The 23008-nt window shown below is 57.4% G+C and overlaps 1 protein-coding gene across 4 annotated transcripts in view; it reads right to left on the reverse strand.

The window, feature by feature from the left end:
* The window catches only part of TEAD4 (TEA domain transcription factor 4), a 47826-nt gene that overhangs the window by 6884 nt on the left and 17934 nt on the right, over positions 1-23008 (reverse strand). For 3 of the 4 annotated variants that reach the window (XM_060164332.1, XM_060164330.1, XM_060164331.1), the window contains 7 exons: positions 19709-19773; positions 19296-19358; positions 15561-15689; positions 14542-14585; positions 14027-14082; positions 11618-11757; positions 10410-10583 (listed from right to left, as the gene is read on the reverse strand). In XM_060164332.1, the coding sequence (XP_060020315.1) occupies positions 10410-10583; positions 11618-11757; positions 14027-14082; positions 14542-14585; positions 15561-15689; positions 19296-19358; positions 19709-19773 (671 nt within the window). The remainder of the gene's footprint in view (positions 1-10409; positions 10584-11617; positions 11758-14026; positions 14083-14541; positions 14586-15560; positions 15690-19295; positions 19359-19708; positions 19774-23008) is intronic. The other variant, XM_060164333.1, reaches the window with a different exon arrangement.

The raw sequence follows: 23008 nt of genomic DNA on the forward strand, positions 1-23008 counted from the left end.
GATTTGAAGTTGCCCCCCCAAGGAAAGGTGGGTAATAAGACTCATGACTTCACACCCACTCCCTGCGAGGGGGACAAGGCAGGACGGGGGCCTCAGTCTGATCTCAGGCTTCCCGACCGCAGGCCTTGCCCAAGGCCACAGAGCGGATGAGTCACGGGCCCTGGGTCCTCAGGCTCCGGCTCTGCTGCTTCTCCCGCCCAGACGAGAGACACTGGGTGAGGCTGCTCGGTGCCTTGGCGAAGCCCCCAACCACTGAGGGGTCCCCACTCCGGAACCTGGGCTCCACAGCCAATCACCCCGTTTGAGGTGCTAACAGAGCGGCTTCAGACTCAGAAGCAGTGTGCAAACATCACAAAAGCCTTATTCTTAGGGGGAAGCCTCTCCTCCCATCCACGCAACTCGTCCCAGATCACTGCCCAGCGGGACCCAGAGTGCAGCCCCACAAACGCAGGGGAGCTCCTGACCGCGATAAGGATTCTGACCCCAAGGACTCTTCTGCACAAAGTTACAGGGAGCCCCAGAACCCTGGGAAGTTTCCAGCAGGATTCAGAGCCGGGCCCCGGGCTGCTCTGCCCCTGGCCATCAAAGTCGTTACTTTTCTCTCCTTTGGGGAAAGAAGTTTTCCAAGAGCAAGAAGACCCTCTAGACTGGCAGGGAGGCAACTGCCTTGGGCACAGCAGAAATATTATAGAGCCACACACCGTGTCAACAGGGACCTGTATTTACTATTGTGAACTGACTACAACATAATGTTGAGCGGAAAGAAAGAAAAAAGCAGGTCATAGAGCAGAACGAGGATGTGTTACTTTTTTTTGTTTTGTTTGCGGTACGCGGGCCTCTCACTGCTGTGGCCTCTCCCGCTGCGGAGCGCAGGCTCCGGACGCGCAGGCTCAGCGGCCATGGCTCACGGGCCCAGCCGCTCCGCGGCATGTGGGATCTTCCCGGACTGGGGCACGAACCCGTGTCCCCTGCATCGGCAGGCGGACTCTCAACCACCGCGCCACCAGGGAAGCCCCGAGGATGTGTTACCTTTATGATGAAAATAAAGGCTGCTTCCGTGTTGACCTAGATGGCATACATTTCAGTGTGCCCAGCAAGGGCTTTCATGGGGCCGTTAGGAAGAAAGAAGAAAATGAATTACAGGGACTTCCCTGGCCGCCCGGGGTTAGGACTCTGCACTGGCACTGCTGGGGGCCTGGGTTCAATCCCTGGTTGGGGAACAAAGATCCCGCAAGCTGCACGGCGTGGCCAAAGGAAAGAAAAGGAGAAAAACCAAACTCCAAAATGAGCAGCAGTCTCCCGCATCTGTGGTGGGCGTGGGGCGGGGCAGGGGCCTGCGGTGGGCTGGGAATGAATTGCTGCTGTGACGGGCTGTGCAGTTAAACCTGGCCCCGGGGACAGCACCAGCTCTCTGTCTCCTGTTCTCTCTACCGAGTCACACGCTTCTCCTCGGAGACCCGGTTCGTCGGACGTCCTCAAAAAGGCCTGGGGGACAGTTCGTGTGTGCTTGAGACACGGACGAGGGGCGAGGCCAGGACGTGAACCGATGTCTCCCGGATGCAGCCATTGCCGTCCTCCCCGATTGATGCTATTCACGTCCCACTCTCCACACGCCCCACTCCGCCCCTAACGGTTTCTTTCAAATCAACTCATTCTTATTCTAAGCAGTCATACCCGTGACATCAGGGATTCTGTTTCTCCTAACAGACATGAAAACAGTCACCTAACTGTTGATGAGGAAATGTGAATCCGTGCGCTGTGCCCCGGGCTTGGGCAGGGCTGGCATGGCCCCTCCAGGCTCTCCCCAGAGCCCCGCGGGGATGGGACGTGCCCGTCACCACCCTGTGCTGGCAGGGCCTGGCCTTGCCCCTTCCAGACGGTAAGCATGCTCGAGGCGGGAACCAAGCTCTCCCAGGGCTCAGGCCCGGCACGCGGTGTGCCTTCCACAGGGTGGCACACGGGGCTGTTGGAACTCTCCCCTGTCGGCGGCTCTGCGTGCGGAGCGGTCCTGTGCTCACAAGGGGGGCCTCCACCCCCTGCACCCCTGCCAGTCCTCGGAGCCCCGCCCCGGCTCAAAGACACTCCAGGGGCTTCTGGCATCGCCTCCCACTCGCCTGGTCCTTCCAGTCGCTCCGCTGCCCGTTTATCCTGCCTGGCCCAGCATGGCCAGGACGGGGGGGCCCAAAGAGGCTGCAGTGTTGTCTCTGCTCTCATGGAGTGTGTGACTTTTGGGGGAGCAGGTAGAACAGGTGAGCTGGTGCTTGAGAGAGAGAGAGAGAGAGAAGGAGATGGGGCGGAGATGAAAGTCTCGGACGCCTCATCTGTCTCAGACGTTGGTGGTCCAATGTCTGCCCCAGAACCGACCCTATGGTCCCACTGCTCGGTCCCGGGGGACCCCGGCCAGCAAGAAGCGCGCACCCCACAGCACCTCACCACCCTCGGTGCCGTCCTAATTACGACCCAGCACCTCCTGCAGCCCCACCGCGTACCCCCCAATCTGAGAACCTCCCCGCACACGCTCAGCGCCTCTGCCTTCTCAGCCTGAGAGCAGAGCTGCCCCCCACGTTACCCTGAGAGTGCCCCCGCGGCCCCCTGCCCTCCACCCTATTCATAGCTACGGTGTGGTGGCAGCTCCCAGGCTGGGCCTGGAACAGGTGCCGCGGATCGGGTGGCTGACAGATGAGCCGGGACAGCCGGGCCCGGGGGCCAGGGGGCTCAGCTTCATTGTTATGGGCTGGTATGTGCCTGGGAGAAACGTCAGGGCCCTTCGACGGAGGAAGGTCTGGGGTACTGTCCTCCCTGCCCGGCCTCGGCCCAGCTCTGTCCGGCATTTTCAATCTGCAGACTGGAGTTCACGGCCATCAGTGTGTAAGAGTCCCCTCTCCCACTGCCTAAGGACAGAGGTGGCCTCTGCTGGTCCCACATGTCCTGGGGGAGTTGGGAGCTTCTCAGCCCCTGCATCTCACATCCACGGAGCACAGCCTGACACCCAACCCCTCCTGCCCCCAATGCCACTGCCAGCTGGAACCGATGAGTCCCGGCGGCCCACAAGCCGGCCACTTACTACCCATCCCCACCAAAGAGAACAGTACCATCGGCAGGAGGGGGACAGGAGGCTGAGCTGGGACATCAAAGTCCTCCTCCCACTCCAAGCAGGCTCTGACCCACTCCGCAGCCTGCGTGCCCGGGGCCTGGGGCCGGACGAGAAAACCGCCAGGCTTTGGGGCGGGGCGAGGGGGTGTGTGTGGCGACACTGTCCTCTCCTGGCAGCATCCCTTCCTAATTGTGTGGTCAGTCTCACACCAGCTACAGGCCAGGGCGCAGGAGAGGAGGGTTCCAGACGGCTAGGGCGCCGGGGCTGCCTAGGAGGACTCCAAGTCCCGTGGTTAGCACACAGGAGACCTTCCTCTCCCACATCCCAGGTCTGTCCTTCCCTGGCGCCTCTACCTTCCCCATGCAGGAGGAGAGGGACTGGATGACAGCCAAGGTGCCCTGGCCGCCCACGTGCCCACCCTCCCACCCCCAGCCGACCCCACTCATCAGGGTCCTCGGACATAAGCCCCTCGCAGGCCCTCCGGAACAAAGTACTGACTTTTCAGGTGGAGAAACAGGGCCCACAGGAGCCGAGACTCCCTCGGGACACAGCTCTCCAGCTGGGCCCTCTGCTGCCTGCCTCGCTCTCCTGACACGCTGGGAGGGCTCACTGGCAGCCCACCCCCTCCCACACAGAGCAGGCGAGACCTGCTCTGATTCTCCCACTCGGAACGCAAGCTCCTATCGGGTCCGCACGGCACGGGCTGTGTGCGCAGCCTGTGGACGGAGCACAGCGGCCCGGCGTGGAACCTGCCCAATCACACTGCCCAGCACCACCGTCTCCACCTTCTCTCCTCCCCCACCCCCACCTCCAGCCTCCCCAGACTTAGGAGGAAGCAGAGGACGAGGGCCGCGAGCCAGGTAGGAGAAGGATCCTCTGGTCCTCCTTTCCACCTGCCAGCTCTGATCTCTAGGCAGGACAGCCCTGCCCATCTCCTGGAAGGGAAGCCTGGGCTCTAGAAGCCCCAGTGCCCGGCTCGACACTGAACGCACAGCTGAGACTGCTCTCTCCCTGCCCCCACTAGCTGCCCTTCCTCGGGGGCGCAGGGCCCTTTTTAGGCTACCCAGAGCCTTCTCCCCCAGAAGCAGGGGGAGCACGGGGCCGCACGGGGGACCCCAGCCACCCGGCAAGGCAGGATGGTGCGGGGTGACGGTTCCGAGCACACTCCCAGAGCGGGGCTGGCTGGCACTGATCCTGCTTCTGTCACTGCGAACTGGGCTGCCCGGCACATTCTTTCACCTCTCTGTGCCTCACCTTCCCCTGTACGGAACGAGGCTGTCAGCTGTACCTCCCTTCAGAGGTGTGGCAAGGATGAAACGTGCTAGTACAAGTCAGGCTGTGAACAGTGCCTGGGGTGACCTGCCGCCGACTGCCTCGATCTACCTCGGCGTGTGCATCACAAGAAGGACTACAGGAGCAAGGCTTGCCCAGGCTGGGGGTCTCAGAGCCAGACCCTTGCTTACTCCATGCCTCAGTCTCCCCATCTGTGAAATGGGGGCCTAGGATGGCTCTCATCTGGATGGTGGCTAGAAGAATACAGAATACTGTCACCCCAGTATGCTATCTGCCACGACCAGGGTGGTGTTCCCACACGCCTCCTGCCAGCCAGGCCTCCCTGGTCAGGGGTCACCTTAAATTGAACCCTCGGGGAGCTGAGCCAAGGGCGTACTTGCGAGTCAAGACTGAGCCTGGACAGGCTCGGGGGGTGGGGGAAGGAGTGGGCGACAGAGGGCGGAGGCTCTCCTAAGGAAAGGCCAGGAACCTCCCTGGACACACGCAGGCGGTGGGAGTCGCCACCGCTGGCTGGATGGTGCCCGTGCTAGTTGGCTGCTGTGGTTCCAACTCCCATGCTCAGGGCTGGAAGGGAGAAGAGGGAGAAGGAAAAGGGAAGTGAGATGGTTTAAGCCCTTCCTGAGAAAAGGAGCCTGGCAGCCTGCCTCGCACATCAGACTCTAAAGCCAGCCTCTCCACCGAGGCCCTAAGGAGGCTGAGGTCTCTTTCTCGGCCTGTATTGCAGCTGTCAGTCTGGATGGCTAATGCATGTAACCAAGCACAGCTCTGGCCATGCCCCATTCAACAACCTTCAAGGACTCCTCATCACCTAAACAACGGGATGGTAAACGTGTAGGAAATGCACACTACCCTCCCCTGCTGCACCCATGGCAGACATTACCAGTCAATCCAGGAAGGGCTCCCTCCAGATCTTCCTCAACCCAGCGCTCCAAACAACTGCGACCGATCCATTAGCGGTGGCCCTCGTGGACCTCTGGTTAAAACGGGAGACTGGGGCTTCCCTGGTGGCGCAGTGGTTGAGAGTCCGCCTGCTGATGCAGGGGACACGGGTTCGTGCCCCGGTCCGGGAAGATCCCACATGCCGCGGAGCGGCTGGGCCCGTGAGCCATGGCCGCTGAGCCTGCGCGTCCGAAGCCTGTGCTCCGCAGCGGGAGAGGCCGCAACAGTGAGAGGCCCGCGTACCGCAAAAAAAAAAAAAAAACGGAGACTGACCGTACAAGTTCACATTTCCCCGTCCAGAGAGCCAGCAGGATGAGGACAAAGACCTTTTTTAATGCGTTGTACCACACACACGAAGAAACGGAGGAAGACCAAACGGACAGGAGAATTCAACAAATTCCAGGGGACTGACAGCTGATCTGAGCTAGGATGGCTTCTGCGGGGAAACGGACGCAAGAAGAGTTACAGCCTGAAAGTGCCTCAGAGGGGTGCCGGGTGGGAGTCAGCGCCACCCTCGGGACGACAGGGGCCTGGACAGTGATGGCCAGAGGGGCGCAGGATATGACACAAGGAGCCGGCTGAAAGGCTGTACACCGGGTAGTCAGGCCTCCGGGCCCCCACTCTTCACACATCAGGAGAAGAAATTAAACAGGAGGGCGTCCGGTCTTCAGGCCCCCAGGCATGTCAGGAGAGGGGGTGGGAGCCAGGGCATGAGGTGAATGCTGTCTAAGAAACGGTCGGCTCCCCTAGCCCTCGCCCTGCCCCACTGCTAGAATGTTTGTTTGTCCCTGCCAAGGGGTGGGGGGACAGTAGGAGTCTTCTTTGGAGAAACTGAACCACTTCAGGAAAGGAAAAGGTCCAGTAAATATGCTGACATTTACTAGCATCCTCGATAAAGCAGCTGGTTCCCCAACCCCAACCACCTGAAAGAGAAGCCCAGCAGGTAACAAGGCCCACACCTTGTCCACAGAGTTCCCAGTCACTGGACATGGACAAAAGGCCCGAACAACAAAAGGAAGGATACACTGGACCTCATCAAAATGGAAAAGGTTGTGCTTCAAAGGACACTGTCAAGAATGCAAAAAGAGGGGACTTGCCTGGTGGCTCAGCGGTTAAGAATCTGCCTGCCAATGCCAGGGGCACAGGTTCAAGCCCTGGTCCGGGAAGATCCCACATGCCGCAGAGCAATTAAGCCCGTGCACCACAGCTACTGAGCCTGCGCTCTAGAGCCCGCAAGCCACAACTACTGAAGCCCACGTGCTTAGAGCCTGTGCTCTGCAACAAGAGAAGCCACCGCAATGAGAAGCCCACATACCACAAAGAGTAGCCCCCACTCGCCGCAACTAGAGAAAGCCCGCACAGCAACGAAGACCCAACGCAGCCAAAAATAAATAAATAAATAGTGCATATGATCCGGCAATTCCATGCCTAAGCATCTACCCAAGAGAAATGAAAAGCTATGTCCACACAAAGACTTGTATATTAAATTCATAGCAGCATTATTCACAATGGCCCAAAGGTGGAAACAACCCAAATGCCCATCACTGACGGATGGATGGATAAACAAAATGTGGTCTATCCAGACAGTGGGATATTACCCAACCATAAAAAGGAATGAAGTCCTGATATGTGCTATAATATGACTAAACCTTAAAAACTTAACATTAAGTGAAAGAAGCCAGTCACGAAAGACTATATATTGTAAGATTCCATTTATGTGAAATAACAGAAAGCAGATTAGGGTTGCCTAAGGCTGGGGGTGGAGGTGATAACTAATGGGTTTGGGGTTTATTTGGGGGTGATGAAAATGTTCTAAAATTAACTGGTTGCACAACTCTGTGAATACACTAAAAATACTGAATTGTACACTTTAAGTAGGTGAATTATATGGTAAGTGAATTACATAGCAATAAAGCTGTCAAAAAAATAAGGACCAAAAAATCTGGCCAAGAATTATAGACATTTGAGAAAATCCTCCAACTTGAAAAACAAAGACCCAGACAGAAAATGGGACGAAAAGGAAACAAAGGGAGCAGAAGAAAAGTTAAAAAATAGACATGAAACAAGATCAGGATGCAATCAAAGAAGAAGAAGGAGCTCTTAAAAATTAAAAACGTCATGGTCAAAATTAAATATTCGATACAAGGGGCGGGGTGGGGGTGGGCAGAGAATGCTACCATATTCCGTTAATCTATTTCACCACTAAATGTACAATGCACCAAGATTTTACAAACAATTAAGAAAAAATGCCATCAGTTAAACTACGACACATCAACAATTGAAAGAGTCGTTCATTTTCTGTAGTAAGAGAACCCTGATTTTATTCAGAATGGCAACTTACTCAACTAAAAGAGTACATTTCCCTGGCTCCTTTGCAGCTACATGCAAACAGACAACTAATTGAGAATTGTGTGGGACTTCCAGGAAGGCTCCTTAAAGGGAACTAAGTTGGCTTTCCCCCTTCCTGATGCCTGAAAAATGGATGTGATGGCTGGAACCCCAGCAGCCTTGACCTTAAGGACAGAAGCCACACACTGAGGATGGCAGATAGAGAAGAGTAGGGTCTCTGGTAATTTCACGGAGCTGCTGGACCAGACCTGGACACTCTATCTCCAGACTTACTTTACATGAAAGAAGAACTATTCATTCATGCCAATGTTACTTTGGGTTTTATGGAATATTCACTCAGATTCACTCTTAAATTAGAAGATAAAGTTAAGAAAGTCTCTAAGAAAATGAATAGGAAAATAAATAAATGGTAAAAATCAGAGAGGATAGGTCCGGGATATCCAACATCAGACTAACAGGGGTTCCTGGAAAAGAACACAGAGAAAACAAAGAAAAAGAAATAATATAAGTAACGTTACCGAATTGAGAGACTCTCATCTCACTGCCTACCAAGTACCTGGCTCAAAAATAGGAAGAAAAACAACACAGATCCCAAAGGTCATCAATGTGAAATTTAAGGAAAGGAACAGAGAGGAAACGCAAAGCTCCTAGAGGCTAAAAACAACCGAGTTACATAACAAAGAACAGAGAATTAGAATACTACCGGACTACTCTCGTAAGACATCGGAGCAACCAAAAAATGATTCTTGAAAAGCACTTCTAGGGAAAATCATTTACGATAGAGATTCTATACCCAAACTATGAATCAAGTACTGAAAAGAAATGACATTTCAAACAGGTAGACTTAGAACATTTATCTACCATGCACCTTTTCTTAGGAAGGGACTAGAGAATGCATTCCAGCAAAATGAGGGGGGAACACCAAAAAAGAGAGAAATATGAGATCTAGGAAACTGTAGATTCAAAACAGAGGAGCAGTAAACAGAGGTCTCGGGACAGCTGTTGAGCAGGCCTGGAGGAAAACCGGTTCAAACTGGAGCAGAACAGAGGCATCCAGAAGGAGAAAGGGACAAAGGATAAATTCTCTGAGAGGCCTGAGCACTGCGTGAAAAACAAGTTTTTTAAATTTTATATGTTGGTTATGATAGAACAATTTGTAAAATGTTAATAGTAGGTTTTTTAGAAATGTGCAAGCGAAAGAACCATTTATTTTTAGGAAAAAACAAAAAGTTGCACAAGAAATGACATGTAATCATCACACACTCTGGTGGTCAATCTACGTTGTCACAAAGTCTAAACACTTTATTGCGTTGACTAAATTACATAACTTACTGGGATGATGAGGGGGAAAGTGCTATAATATAGCCAGTGTTTTTCTACCATAAATACACAACACATAGTCGTGATAGCAAAGTGTAGCAATATAAGCAGATATTTAGAACTAAGGAGATAAAACCCAGAATAAACAGTGACATTTTACAGTGATTGCCTCTCGGGATTGGGCTTGGGGTTGGGAGGAGGCGGACGACAACCTGACGGTTTTCATTTCTAAGCCTCTTGGTATTAATAACAATGAACGTGCACTGATTTAAAATAAGATAAAGTAAAAGAAACTATTACCTATTTTTGATCCCAGCATAGAGTCAAATCCAGACCTTTGTAGGATCAGGACCTTCCAGGATCAGACTCACCTCTCCCGTTTTACTTTCTGCGGTTCCCTCTCTTACATGTTTACCCATGACTAGCCCCCCTGGAGGCCCTTCCCCTTTTCCGCCTAACTCTGCCCATCCCTGAAGGCCCAGGGCCAACCTCCATCGGCTCGCAGAGCAAGCTGTCCTGCAAGGGCAAACACTGAGCCTCCTCGGGATCCGGGCCCTGGGTCTCCGTTCCTGCCTTTTCTGTAGACAGCCAGCCCCACAGATTCAGTTGCGGATGAAGGCTAGGCTAAGAGCTGCTAGCCAGGGACCAGTAAGCCACCTGGAACTGCGTGTACGCTTTCGTGTGAATACGCCCACTTCTAGGAAAAGCACAGCTTTCAGGTTATCAAAGTCCGAGACCAAACAAAGGCCCAGCTTCCGGGCTCTGAGACGGTTCGGAGGCTCTGATCACCAGCCAGGATTTCCTGCACTTCCTCCCGCTGGCTTCTCCTGCCCTGTCCCTCTTCCTGGCATCCCTTTTCTCTGGGTGCTGGGCCCCTGGAAGAGGTCCTATGCCTCCTGGTCTTGGAGGAGGTTTCCAAAGAAGGAGGCTCTACCCACACAGCACCCATGCAGGGGTGAGCTGGGGAGGGCGGCGGAGGCCGAGCTACAGGCTGAGCTCTTGGAGAAGCTCGGTGTTTCTTTGGGGATGACCCAGCCTAAGCCTACCGTCCACTTCTCCAAGCCCCACCCAGCCCAACGGCTGCCCCGCTGCGGGCCCGGAAACCTTGGCATTGAAAGCCTTGGGTGACTACCCCTCAGGTCTCCTGTAGGTCCTCTCTGGTACTACAGACCCCTTGAGGCCGCACTTCTGCCTGGGCGTGACCATCACCCGCCATCAGGAGGGGGCCTTGCTCTGCGGCACCAATGGCCCCATCTGGTCTGAGCTCCCGGCACCAGAGGGCCGCTCTGTGCCGGCCCTTCACTCTTGTCCTGCTTGTCCCAGGTCCCGCCGCCGCCAAGGCCCACCCCTCCTCCTTTCTCCCTGCGGTCATCGACGTGCTGGGGTGGGAAGGAGGAGGTCATCCAAGGCTTACCCAGAACTTCACGAGGAAAAAGGCGTTGGAGGGTCCCCGTTCAAAGAGCTCCTTGAGACCACCCTTCCTCTCGGGGAACTTGTCGTAAATCTGGCGGATGTCCACGGCTTCGAGGTAGGGGTCGCTGTAGCTGGGGCTCGACTGGCCGATGTGCACGAACAGGTGCTTATTGTACTGTGGACAGAGAAGAACTGGTCTGAGGGGCCATGGGGGCAGCGGGGCAGACAGACCAGACAGACCGGGGCTCGGAGCCCGGCCAGTGGCCCAGAGCAGGGACGCCACAGCGGGGGCCTGTTTCCCCTCTGGTAAAGCGGAGCCGGCAGAAGGGCTGAGTGCACAGCAGAGTCGGCAGGTGCCCAGCACCTGGGGCAGGGTGACCCCCGCAGGCGCCTGGCACTTTCTGGTCGCTACTTGTACTGAGTCTTGACTCTGTCGCCAACACCCTTAGGCGACTCATTTTCTATCTCTGGACCCCCGTGATCTCGTCTGTGATGGAAGACCAGCGGCCCATACGAGGGGTGCTCCCCCCCGAGGCGGCGGCTGCGGCCCCTCGCTGCGGCTAAAGAAGAGCCGCTTTTTTCGTGGTCCACGCTGGGTTCCTCATCTAAACCATAAGCTTGAACACGTCAAAGTGAAATGGTCAGTGAAGTCCCCACGACTCTGGCATCCTGTCCACCTGGCCAGGTGCTCCTCTGAACTTTGCAGGTGACGCCGGTCACCCAGGACGGAGACACTGAAGGGGGCGGGATGGGGGTGGGCTGCTGCTCCTGCTGGCGTCCCCGAGGACACGGGGCAGACAGGAGACTCCTCAGAGCCACAGGGCCTGCGGGCAGGACTGGGACCAGTGCCTTCAGACGGAGAGGTGGCCGGACCGGGAAGAAGGCGGACATGGTGGGAGCAGGGAAGGGACAGAGCCTCGGGGCACCGGGATGGTACGCAGGAACCGAGAGAGGGCTTGGGGTGGGGAGCAGAAACAGCCAGGGACAGAGGGAAGGTCCAGTGAGAAGCAAGCGGGGAGGGAGAGGATGGAAGGATAAGGGGGGATGGAAAGCAACAAGGACCCTAAGCTCGGCCCCAAGGTGGAGCGGGGCAGAGAGCAGGGCGAGAAAGCCAGAGCCAGAGGAAGAGGAGCTGGAGGAAGCAGGGGAGCCGCCGCCCCAGGAATGAGCACCGGGCGGGAGAGCGGCCAGAGGGAGGCCAGGACCTACCGTTTCGGGGTCTTGCTGCCGCTCCAGGAAGGCAGAGAACTCCAGCATCCAGAGCTTGGGGCTGGCCACGCTGCGGCCCTGCCACGGGGGTGCTGGGGGCGCGGAGGGCGACGGGGAGGCTCCTGCGGGAGACTCGAACCCTGCACACAGTGGAAGGCACATGGGAGCCGGTCCACAGGGCCCCCCTGCCGCACCCTCCGCCAGGCCCCCGGACTGTCTGCCTTACCGGGGTCTCCCAGCCGGGGGGGTGGGCAGGCAGAGCACTGGCCAGCGGTCCAGGGGCAGCCCTGGCGGGGAGCTCAGCCTGGAACAGCTCAGCCCCCTCGGGCCCCTGCACGGAACTGCGTTCAAGGGGGACTGGATGCTGGCTGGGGTTGGGGGGTGGGATGGCTGCTGGACCCGGGGCTTCCAGGGCAGCCTCCGCTTGGTTCTTACCCTGGAGGAACTCCTGGTCCAGCCAGGGAGACGACCAGACCAACTATCACAATGACATGAGTGTCTGCTGTCCAGCCCCTGGGACAGCACCCGGCCCAGAATAAGCACTGGCTGCTGGCTGGCGAGTAAGCGAAGCAAGGAACGTGAGGAAAACAGACAGGAAGGCGCCCAGCACAGCAGGGGAGCGGGCCCCCTGGTCCACCTTGAAGAGCGTCAGAAAAGGCCACCCGAAGGTGATGCTGAAAAAGGTTGCGGGGTAAGAGTGGGAGGCAGCAGGTGCAGACAGGGGAAGGGGGCTCCAGGCAGAGGGAAGGGGGCTCCAGGCAGAGGGCACGGGGCCGCGAGATGCACCGTGAGCTCAGAGGCTCCGTCTGGCAGACGTGACGGGGAGGGCGGGTTTGCGCCGGGGCTGGAAACGAGGCTGAAGAGACGGGCCCTGGCTGCTAGGTAAGGGGTCCAGGATTCAGCCTGAGCTCAGGAGAGCAATGGGAGGATTTTAGGCGGGGCCGAGGAGCGACCGGCTGTGCGTTTCTGAAGATCCTGTTCCGAGTGGGGGAAGGACTGGGCTGGGGCAAGGTGGACGAGAGGCGCAGGCCTTGTGGGTTCTTCCCAAGTGGGAAAATGAAGAGGGCAGTGGAGTGAAGAGAAGGGGACACAGGAGGGACACGGAGGGAGCAAGACTCCGGGGCTTGGTGGCGGACGGGACGAGGGCAGTGAGGCAGGTACGTCAGAAGCCCGGGGAGGAAAGAGACAAGGGACGGCGGGGGGCGGGCGGAGGACCATGCTGGGCACACCAGCGGGCATTTGACGGGTGAGCCGAATCACTCGTTCATTTGTTCAAGGGTGGCGTGCACACCGGATGTGACCCGACGCACAGAAGACAGACACAGACGCCAGCCCCAGACGCTGCCCAGGGCACACAGAGTGACAGTTAAGCTTAGATTGTGCCCTGAAGGCACCAGGGAGCCACTAACAGATTCTAAGCTGGAAGCAGCACGGTGAGATTGATGCTTTAAAAAGATGATGGATGGACTTCCCTGGCGGTCCAGTGGTTAAGAATCCACCTTCCAATGCAGGGGACGCGGGTTCGATCCCTGGTCGGGGAACTAAGATCCCACACGCCGCGAGGCAACTAAGCCCACGCACCACAACTAAGACCCGACGCAGTCAAATAAATAAATATTAAAAAAAAAAAAAAGATGACAGGTGAGTTACAGAGGGTAAGAGTGGGGATGTGACTGCAGACGGGGTGGGGGAGCCGTGAGGAGAGAGCACGGACTAGAGGGGGTGGGAGGCCCCCAAGCAACTGTCAGGAACCTAAGGAGGGTGGCAGGGCCCGCTCTCAGAGCAGGAAAAGCCAGGCCACCGGGCAGGCAGGAGCCATTCCCAAGCCAGGAAAGGAGGGTGAGGGTGAGGATCCTATCTCGCCCTGCAGAGCGGAAGGTGGAGGGACCTTCCTGAGAAAGAGGCAGGGACAGAGCGGGTCACGTGAGCGGGGAAGGCGGGAGCTCCGTGCTGCCCAGCTGGACCTCCATCTGCCTCATGCCAGGAGCCTTCCCTCTGCTAACCAGGGGCTCCGGGCTGGAAAGCCATGCTCTGCTGGACCCCCGCCTTGAAGGAGAGGATTACAGTGTCACAGAGGGAAGCCATCCCAGAAGCCAAGCAGGACAGGGCGCACATGCAGGTGGAGTGGCCACCCCGGGGCGCAGGCACTGCCCCTTGAGCTGTGCGCACCCTGCCAGCCTTGAGCCTCGCTGGGGAGGGGTTTGGGGAGGACGGACAGCCCTGGGGGCGCAGCGGGCTTGGCTCCTGGAAGAGGATCGCGGTGGAGCTGGGAGCTGGGGTGCACGGTGCGAGCACGTGCCAGGGCAGCATCTAAGGGGACTGCTAGGGGCGTCTAGCAGTCAGGGCCTGGGACCCGGAGCAGGAACCACAGGGGTGTGGTGCACGAGGGAGGCAGAGCTGCTGACCCACCTGGCAGAGGCAGTGACGGCTGGACAGTGTAGGTTTGCTGAGAGAAAGGTTTCACACTGTGGGAGACGAGAGAGGACGCGTGGGCCTGGGGGCAGGTGGCAGCCTAGAGCCTCGGTCAGGCTCCCACGCTGTCTTCAGTGAGGCAGGCCCGGGTGGTCAGTGGCTCTGGCCTCCCGCTCCCTCGGGATTCTGGCCGACCCACAGAAGCAGCGGGTCTGTTTGGAAAATCCACCCCTCCTCCCTCCCTCCCAGGCCAGCCACAGGGCTGGTTCCTAGCCTGCTCCCCTCGGGGTCCTGAGCTCGGGTTCTGCTACGCCCCGGATAGACTGGGGCTTCAGCAAACGCCACCCCAGGGTGCCCGAGAGCAGGAGAGCCTCATCCGTAAGCGCAGGGCCATCCGGAAAGGCTGACCCCAGACTGCGGCTCTCCCACCCTCAGGCCTGGGTCAGCGGCACGAGTTCACGGGCTCAAGCACAGCCCAGGGAGCAACGGGGCAGCACGGTGGCCATACTCACTCGTGGGACGTTCCGGCGTGGCCCGGCAAAGCTCCTTGCCAAAACTGAGGAGACAAAAGCACAGAGTCAGCAGAGCCCAGTGTGCGTGGCCAGCGGCGTCGAGAGAGAGACCGGGCAGGGGCTCAGCTGGAGGGCGAGGCCAGGGCCTGGGCCTGGGAAGGGTGCCTGCCTAGAGCCAGGCAGCACGGCGTCCCCGCGAGCGCTGCAAGGACCTCCAGCCTCTGGAACGCCTGCCGATAAGGGGCTCCCAAGAGAAGCCCCCAGGCTTGCAAACACGGCACTCGTCCCCTTCCTCGGGGACAGATGCCTGGTGACAGTGGCACGCAGGACTCTCAAGAGATCTGGAGTCTTGAGACTTGAGTGCCCGAGTCACGTGTGCACTCGTTTGTCCCGTCGTCCTGTCCACTCAACGCCCTTCCGGACTAGCGGCCTCTGGACACACTCGGAAAAATGCTGGACGAGAGCCTCCCCGGACACAGGGCCTGGGGCGGTGCGTCAGTCCCAACAGCCTACAACACCCTGGGAGGACTCAGCCCCGGGGAGGAGGGGCCTCTCTGGACTGTTCTTAGAGCGGGACCCACGTGGCCACGGCCAAGAGACCCATTCTCAGTTTAAAATTCGAGAGGACTTTGTTCCTGGACATCAGCCCTTTACCTGGAAGGAGCCCCTGAGGGCGGAGGGGGGACGAGGCTGAGCTGGGGGCGGGGCAGAGCGGCTCCTCAGAACATGCCGGCGCCGCCCCAAAGCCCGGCCTCAGCCTCCTCTTCTGTAAACGGGGCCAACTCTGCAGAGCCCCCAGGTGGCCGTGTGACGGGGCGGCTGCACCCTTGTCACTGCCGAGGCCCCCAGGAGGGCGGTCCCAGCGACTGCATGGCCCCTCGGTCCTTGGTCTCTCCTTCCCCGGCTCTCCTGGCCCGAGAGGACTCAAGTGAGGACTCTGGTGTGGCCAGTGCCTTGGAAGGGGGAGGAGTGAGAAGGACGGGGCAGTCCAGCCTCCGACTCCAGGCAGCCCCACTTACCCCTGAGACCGCCGGGTAGCCTGGGCCCCGGGTGAGGGCCATTTTACTGTGGAAGGCTGTGGCAGAGATGATCTGGGCGGACGACATGGCAGCCATGCTCTGCAGGGCCTTGTCCTTAGCTGCCTGATCCTGGGGAGACATCGAGGGAGGCCTCAGTGTGGGCACCGTGGCAGGTCGGGAGAGGCGGGGCCAGCTGGTGACAGGGAAGTCAGACCCTGGACTCGGCCCTGGGGACCAGGCTCCCGTTCCTGCAGGGCTGGGAACCGGTCCTGTGACTTGAGGAAGTCACTCGGTGGCTCTGATCACCCTCCTCATCCGTCAGAGGGGCACATCACTCGCCCTGCCAGTCTCATGAGGGTTTAAAGAGACTTGGAGGCCACCTGCCAGACCATGGCGCTCCTGTTGCCAACCTCAGGGACACAGGGACCACCCAGGTGTTGCTCACCGGGGTGGCTGGGGCCTCACCTGGCCCTCGGGAGACGGTGCATGAATATCTGTTGGGCAGGGGTCATCCTCGGTCACGTGGACGGTGACAAGGGATGGTCTCCCGTGGCCCCCGTCTTAGCCCCTGGCCTGTGGATCTCTACTGTACCACGGGCAGCCATGGCTCCCGAACCTGTTATGTGTCAGGATGCGGATACCAACCATCTGCCCTCTATGGGTCCCCTCTATGGTCCAAAGACCGCCTCCAAAAGGGGTTCACCCTGCAGAGGCTCTGAACAAATCAGCAGTATGACCTGCTTATAATAATAACAGTAATAATACTTGGTTACTACTTGTATTAGCCAGTGGTCCCCCATCCTGAGCTCTCCAATCCCAAAGGTCTTCAAAACCAATAAGACAACATACTGTGTGTCAGAAAGCCTAGTGGGTCCAAAAGAAGACACACATCCAGACTGAACAGCAAGTATTATTCAGTATGGGTAGCATCATTGGAGACAAAAGGTTGGTTTCTGTCAACTCGGGAGCTCTGATTAGAAATTCTGTATCTTTATGATGAATTACTTTTTAAAAGGGAAAAATAAGTGGGCCCTTTATTTAATAATCAGATTGGTGGACCCAAATCTGTCCTGAGTAATAAGCAAGCTAATTGCTGAGGGAGGTCCTTTCAGCCCACAGCTGGTTTTGCATATGACTTCACTCGCCCGGTGGGTAGCATCACCACGGCGTCAGGCCTGAAGGGTCCAGGTGGTGCGCCCGGCATCCTGCGCGATGAGGTCTGGGGCCAGGCCCTTCCACTCGGCTTCTCAGGGACCCCTTACGCTCATGGGGCACACACGAGACGGCCCCCGGAAGGCAAAGAACGCTGTCTCACTTTGGTTCTGAACATCTCAGCACCCCCGTGAGGCTGGCAGGACTCGTAGGCTCCCCATTCTAAGATGAAGAAACTGAGGCTCAGAGGACTTAGGGGCTTGGGTGTTGACAGGGGTCACGTGACAGTAGGCCCTTAAGGTCCGTCCGGGACGGCACATCCATGACCTCTGACCTCTGCAGGCCCGGGGGGCTGAGCGAACCAAGGAGGGGGCATGTCAGGATCTGCCGGCACCCATCCCCTCAGCACAGAGGGCCCGGGAGGCCGCGCTGAGTGGTGGGACTCCCCAGCCCACTGTCCTTTTGGGGCCAAACTTGGGCCTTGCTCTGAGGCTGTCTCTGATAACCAAAGCATCAGGCTGTCTCTCCCCAAGGGCTCTGCTGATGTCGGGAGGGAGATGCCATACATGCCCAGGCCCGCTCCCTCCAGGACACGAATGGGGTGGCAGGCCACGCCCCAGGAGGCCCACAAACCTCTGTTAACAACTGCAGTGGTGGGAGGGCAGAGAGCTCCAGCCCTGTGTCGGTGACCTGAGTCCCTTCCTCCCGATGGCCAGGGACCAGCGAGTGGGACAGGAATCGGGTGGGAGTGCGGGGTGACAGCAGTGACCAGGCTACTGAATTTTGCGGCTGGAGGGGACCTCAGATACCACCTTGCTCAACTCTGTCATTTTACAGGCGGGGAAGCTGGATGGAGCTCGAGGCAGGTGGGTGACATGGCAGAGGGCCCACGGCCCAGGGCAGAGCCAGGCCAGACCAGACTTCTACCTAACCTTGCCATCCACCAGGGAGCTTAACTACATTGGGCCCCAGACCCTCTGGAGAATATGACAAAATCCTCAGACCAATCTTCTCCGAGAAATGCACATACATGAAAACGTGCATGTTATTGAAGGGGTCCATGGCTCCCCTCGAAGCCTGTCCGGCGGTCCAGAGGCTGTTCCCAGCCCCACGTTAGAGCCTGTGGACAGGGACAGGTTCCGTTCCTCGAGCACACGTGAGCCATACAGCCGGCCCCCACGGGGATGCAAAGCTCCCCTCGATGGCTCTAAACAGAACCCTGGACATTCGGCTCTCCACCCGGTCCCCTACCAGGCCCTGGCGAGTCACAGGCTGACCAGAGCGGGGAGTGAGGGGCAAGTGGGCTGCAGGGCCGGGGATGTCCGGGCACACATGTGCTGGCCTGAGAGGGAGAGACCAGCAGCTGCGGCCCAGCCAGCTGTCCCGGGGACAAAGGAGCGAGGGCTGGGCCACAGCTGTGAGGGGTGGGGGACAGCTGGGCTGATGCAGGAGGAATGGAACCTCCTGGTAGTTCCCACCCACGCCATCAGAGCCTCCAGTGTCAGGGTCACGGACAATGGGGCCAGAAGGGGCCTCCATGGTCCTCTAGTCCAGGGGCTTTTAAACTGGGTTCTGGGATGCTTTCGGGTTCGAGAGTCATGGGGGCTGAGAGGTGACTAGCACGAAGGGTCCCTACCCCGCTTCTCGCCAACCTAGCTTTGACCAGAGTAGCTCCTCTGATAACGGATCGGGGTGATATTTAATTTGGGAGAAAAACGAAAGGGCTTCCACTGCTTTAAAAAATGTTTGTGGGGAATTTCCTGGCGGTCCAGCAGTTAGGACTCCGCGCTTTGACTGCCAAGGGCCCGGGTTCAATCCCTGGTCGGGGAACTGAGATCCCTCAAGCCGCATAGTGCGGCCAAAACATAAAAATAAAAATAAAATTAAAATGCCTGTGATTTACTGGTCTCAGCCCCGAGTGCTGGCTCCTCCTACCAAGCAGCCAGACTCTTCTGTTACACCCACCGTGATGGGTGGCCTGCTCCCTCCCAGGGTCCAGCCAAGGGCCCCTGGGTCCAGGGTCCAGGAGGCCCGAGTCCCGTGGCGAGGGGACTCCCACCAGCGGCTGGCCCCCCGTGTAGCAGTCGCCTGTTGGCAGACAGGCCTGCAAGGTGGGGCTGATCCAGGGAGCCCCACCAGCCCTTCCCCCAGCGTGGACCCCACCCTGCAGGCCTGCCACCCACGGGATCTGGGTGACGGCAGTAAGGGGCCACACGGTCCGCAAGAAACGGGGTCTGGAGGGCAGTCCTGCTGCTCTAACCATGGGACTCAGGGTGTGCCCGGTTCCTCTGGGCTGCAGGGGGCAGGGAGCACAGCAGGAGACCGGCCTGTATCTCCCAGGATGCTGTGAGCCCGGCCATTCACACACAGACACATAGACACGGCCCGCAGTCAATGTCCTCTGTGCAGGTGGGAGAAAGGTGACAGGCTGAACCCCACTTTCCTCAGCACTGAGAAGCTCACTGGCTCCACACGTACGCAGCCAGCCCCCACACCCAAGGGAAGACCTTTCCTCCTGGGAGAAGAGCCCCAGCCCCGGGAGGCTGGCCCACCCGAGCCCTCCCGCTGCGGCCCTGGCCTTACCTTCAGCTTGGCCTGGATCTCGCGGGCTTTGCGCCGAGCCAGAACCTGGATGTGGCTGGACACCTGTGGCGGGAAGAGGGGTTCCTGTCTCCCCGACGGCCGGCTCCCCTGACCCTCGGCCCTCCACAGCCCCCCATCCCATCACAGACTGAATGGACGAACGAATGAATGAAAGGCTCAGTCACTGATGGGACCTCGGGCCCACCTCTCCCAGTTAAATACAAGTGCAGTCGGATGGGGAGGGGTCTCCTCCCAGGCGATGGCAGAAGGGACCCCAGGAAAACTGACCATCTGTGGCACACCCAGCAGAGGACCCCTCCCACGCTGGCCCCCAGAGCCCACACCCAGTCCTGCGGAGGGCCGGGCCCACCCTGGGAGCCGACCAGTGCCAGGGTACCTGCCCCAGGGCCCACCTGCTTCCTGGTGCGGGTCTTCCCGGTCCGGAGCTTGATGTAGCGGGCGATCAGCTCATTCCGACCTGCAGAGACGCCAACATCCACTCAGCGGGAGGACCAGGACAAAGACAGGCGAGCTCAAGGGCCCCTCACCGGCCCTCCCCAACCTGAGCGGCACTTGGGGTGAGGATTCTGCGGGGCCCCTCCCGCCCTCCTGAGAGCCCAGGGATCTCCCAGCAGCGAGAGGAAGCCGAGGCCTCGCTGGGGGACAACCTGAGAGCAGGGTGACAGGGCTGTGGATCTCTGGCCGGTGGGCGCACAGCTCGGAAAGCCCCCTCAGAGCCTCCCCCACCGCAGCCTGGCAGCCTCCTCCTTGGCCCTTCCACCGGGCAGCTCCCATGGTCCCCACCACCTCCATTAATGAGCAGGACCTGACAGGATGTCTGCCCTGTCTGTGGGCAGCAAGGGGGACGGGGGACGCAGGTGCCAAGACACAGAGTGTCTCCAGAGAGGAACCCGTGGCCCTAACCCGGACACAGGGAACCCAGCCAAGCACAGCTCCACGGCTCCAGCTAGACCGTCAACGGATCACACGAGTGCTTGCTGTGGGCCCAGCCTCCTAGAGGTGATGCTGCAAGATCCCCCAGGACGACCAGGCCCCATGTCCTCCCTTACCGTAAATGAGATCAGGACACGGGGTTCTCTGCTTTCCAGAGCTCACCCCCCGGTGGAGGAGAGAAGTGTGCCCACATGACGGCCCTGCGGGACCATGCCACGTGCTCAGAGGAGGGGCCCACTCAGGCTGGGAGGCCAGGTGAGCCTTGAGCTGCATTGACCACGGTAGGATTAGACCATAAAGAGGGCGCTGGTGGGGAGAGGCAGAGCCAGAGGGTTTGAGCGGGAGTTATTACCTCCTTTTTCCACCTCCGGGAACTGCCCTGTCCTGCTGGGCATGGCTGAACCCAGAGGGCCGCAGCAGTGGGAGTGAGGGAGCTGCTGATGCAGGGAAGAGGCGAGACAAGTGGGCTGTCAGCCACCTGGGCTGTAACCAGAGAGCACGGCCAAGGCCACATGGGGCCCCCAGCTGACCTCTCCCCACTGCCAAGGCTGAATCAAGAGGCCACCCTCAGAAATCCTGGTTCAAGATGGCGGAGTAGAAGGACGTGCGCTCACTCCCTCTTGCGAGAGCACCGGCATCACAACTAACTGCTGAACCATCATCGACAGGAAGACACTGGAACTCACCAAAAAAGATACCCCACATCCAAAGACAAAGGAGAAGCCTCAGTGAGATGGTAGGAGGGGCGCAATCACAATAAAATCAAATCCCGTAACTGGTGGGTGGGTGACTTACAAACTGGAAAACACTTACACCATAGAAGTCCACCCACTGGAGTGAAGAGTGAAAGTTGTGAGCCCACATCAGGCTTCCCAACCTGGGGGTCTGGCAACAGGTGGAGGAAATCCCAGAGAATCAGACTTTGAAGGCTAGCAGGATTTGACTGCAGGACTTCGACAGGACAGGGGGAAGCAGAGACTCCACTCTTGGAGGGCACACACACAGTAGTGTGTGCATCGGGACCCGGGGGAAGGAGCAATGACCCCATAGGAGACTGAACCAGACGTGCCTGCTAGTGTTGGAGGGTCTCCTGCAGAGGCAGGGGGTGGCTGTGTCTCACCTTGAGGACAAGGACACTGGCAGCAGAAGTTCTGGGAAGTACTCCTAAGCGTGAGCCCTCCCAGAATCTGCCATTAGCCCCACCAAAGAGCCTGTAGCCTCCAGTGCTGGGTTGCCTCAGGCCAAACAACCAACAGGGAGGGAACCCAGACCCACCCATCAGCAGACAAGTGGATTAAAGTTTTACTGAGCTCTGCCCACCAGAGCAACACCCAGCTCTACCCACCACTGGTCCCTCCCATCAGGAAGGTTACACAAGCCTCTTAGATAGCCTCATCCACCAGAGGGCAGACAGCAGAAGCAAGAAGAACTACAATCCTGCAGCCTGTGGAAGGAAAACCACATTCACAGAAAGACAGACAAGATGAAAAGGCAGAGTGCTATGTACCAGATGAAGGAACAAGATAAACCCCCAGAAAAACAACTAAATGAAGTGGAGATAGGCAACCTTCCAGAAAAAGAATTCAGAATAACGATAGTGAAGATGATCCAGGAGCTCGGAAAAAGAATGGAGGCAAAGATCAAGAAGGTGCAAGAAATGTTTACCAAAGGCCTAGAAGAATAAAAGAACAAACAAAGAGAGATGAACAATACAATAACTGAAATGAAAAATACACTAGAAGGAATCAATAGCAGAATAACTGAGGCAGAAGAACGGATAAGTGACCTGGAAGATAGAATGGTGGAATTCACTGCTGTGGAACAAAATAAAGAAAAACGAATGAAAAGAAATGAAGACACCCTAAGGGATGTCTGGGACAACATTAAATGCACCAACAGTCGCATTATAGGGGTCCCAGAAGGAGAAAAGAGAGAGAAAGGACCCAAGAAAATATTTGAAGAGATTATAGTTGAAAACCTCCCTAACATGGGAAAGGAAATAGCCACCCAAGTCCAGGAAGCGCAGAGAGTCCCAGGCAGGAGAAACCCAAGGAGAAACACACCGAGACACATAGTTATCAAATTGACAAAAATTAAAGACAAAGAAAAATTATTAAAAGCAACAAGGGAAAAATGACAAATAACATACAAGGGAACTCCCATAAGGTTAACAGCTGATTTCTCAGCAGAAACTCTACAAGCCAGAAGGGAGTGGCATGACATATTTAAAGTGATGAAAGGGAAGCACCTACAACCAAGATTACTCCACCCGGCAAGGATCTCATTCAGATTCAATAGAGAAATCAAAAGCTTTACAGACAAGCAAAAGCTAAGAGAATTCAGCACCACCAAACCAGCTCTACAATAAATGCTAAAGGAACTTCTCTAAGTGGGAAACACAAGAGGAGAAAAGGACCTACAAAAACAAACCCAAAACAATTAAGAAAATGGCAATAGGAACATACATATCAATAATTAACTGTGAATGGATTAAATGCTCCAACCAAAAGACACAGGCTTGCTAAATGGACACAGAAACAAGACTCGTATATATGCTGTCTACAAGAGACCCACTTCAGACCTAGGGACACATACAGACTGAAAGTGAGGGGATGGAAAAAGATACTCCATGCAAATGGAAATCAAAAGAAAGCTGGAATAGCAATTCTCATATCAGACAAAACAGACTTTAAAATAATGTTATAAGAGACAAGGAAGGACACTACATAATGATTAAGGGATCAATCCAAGAAGAAGAT

The sequence above is a fragment of the Lagenorhynchus albirostris genome, chromosome 11 (assembly GCF_949774975.1).
Source record: "Lagenorhynchus albirostris chromosome 11, mLagAlb1.1, whole genome shotgun sequence".
NCBI classification, from domain to species: domain Eukaryota; kingdom Metazoa; phylum Chordata; class Mammalia; order Artiodactyla; family Delphinidae; genus Lagenorhynchus; species Lagenorhynchus albirostris.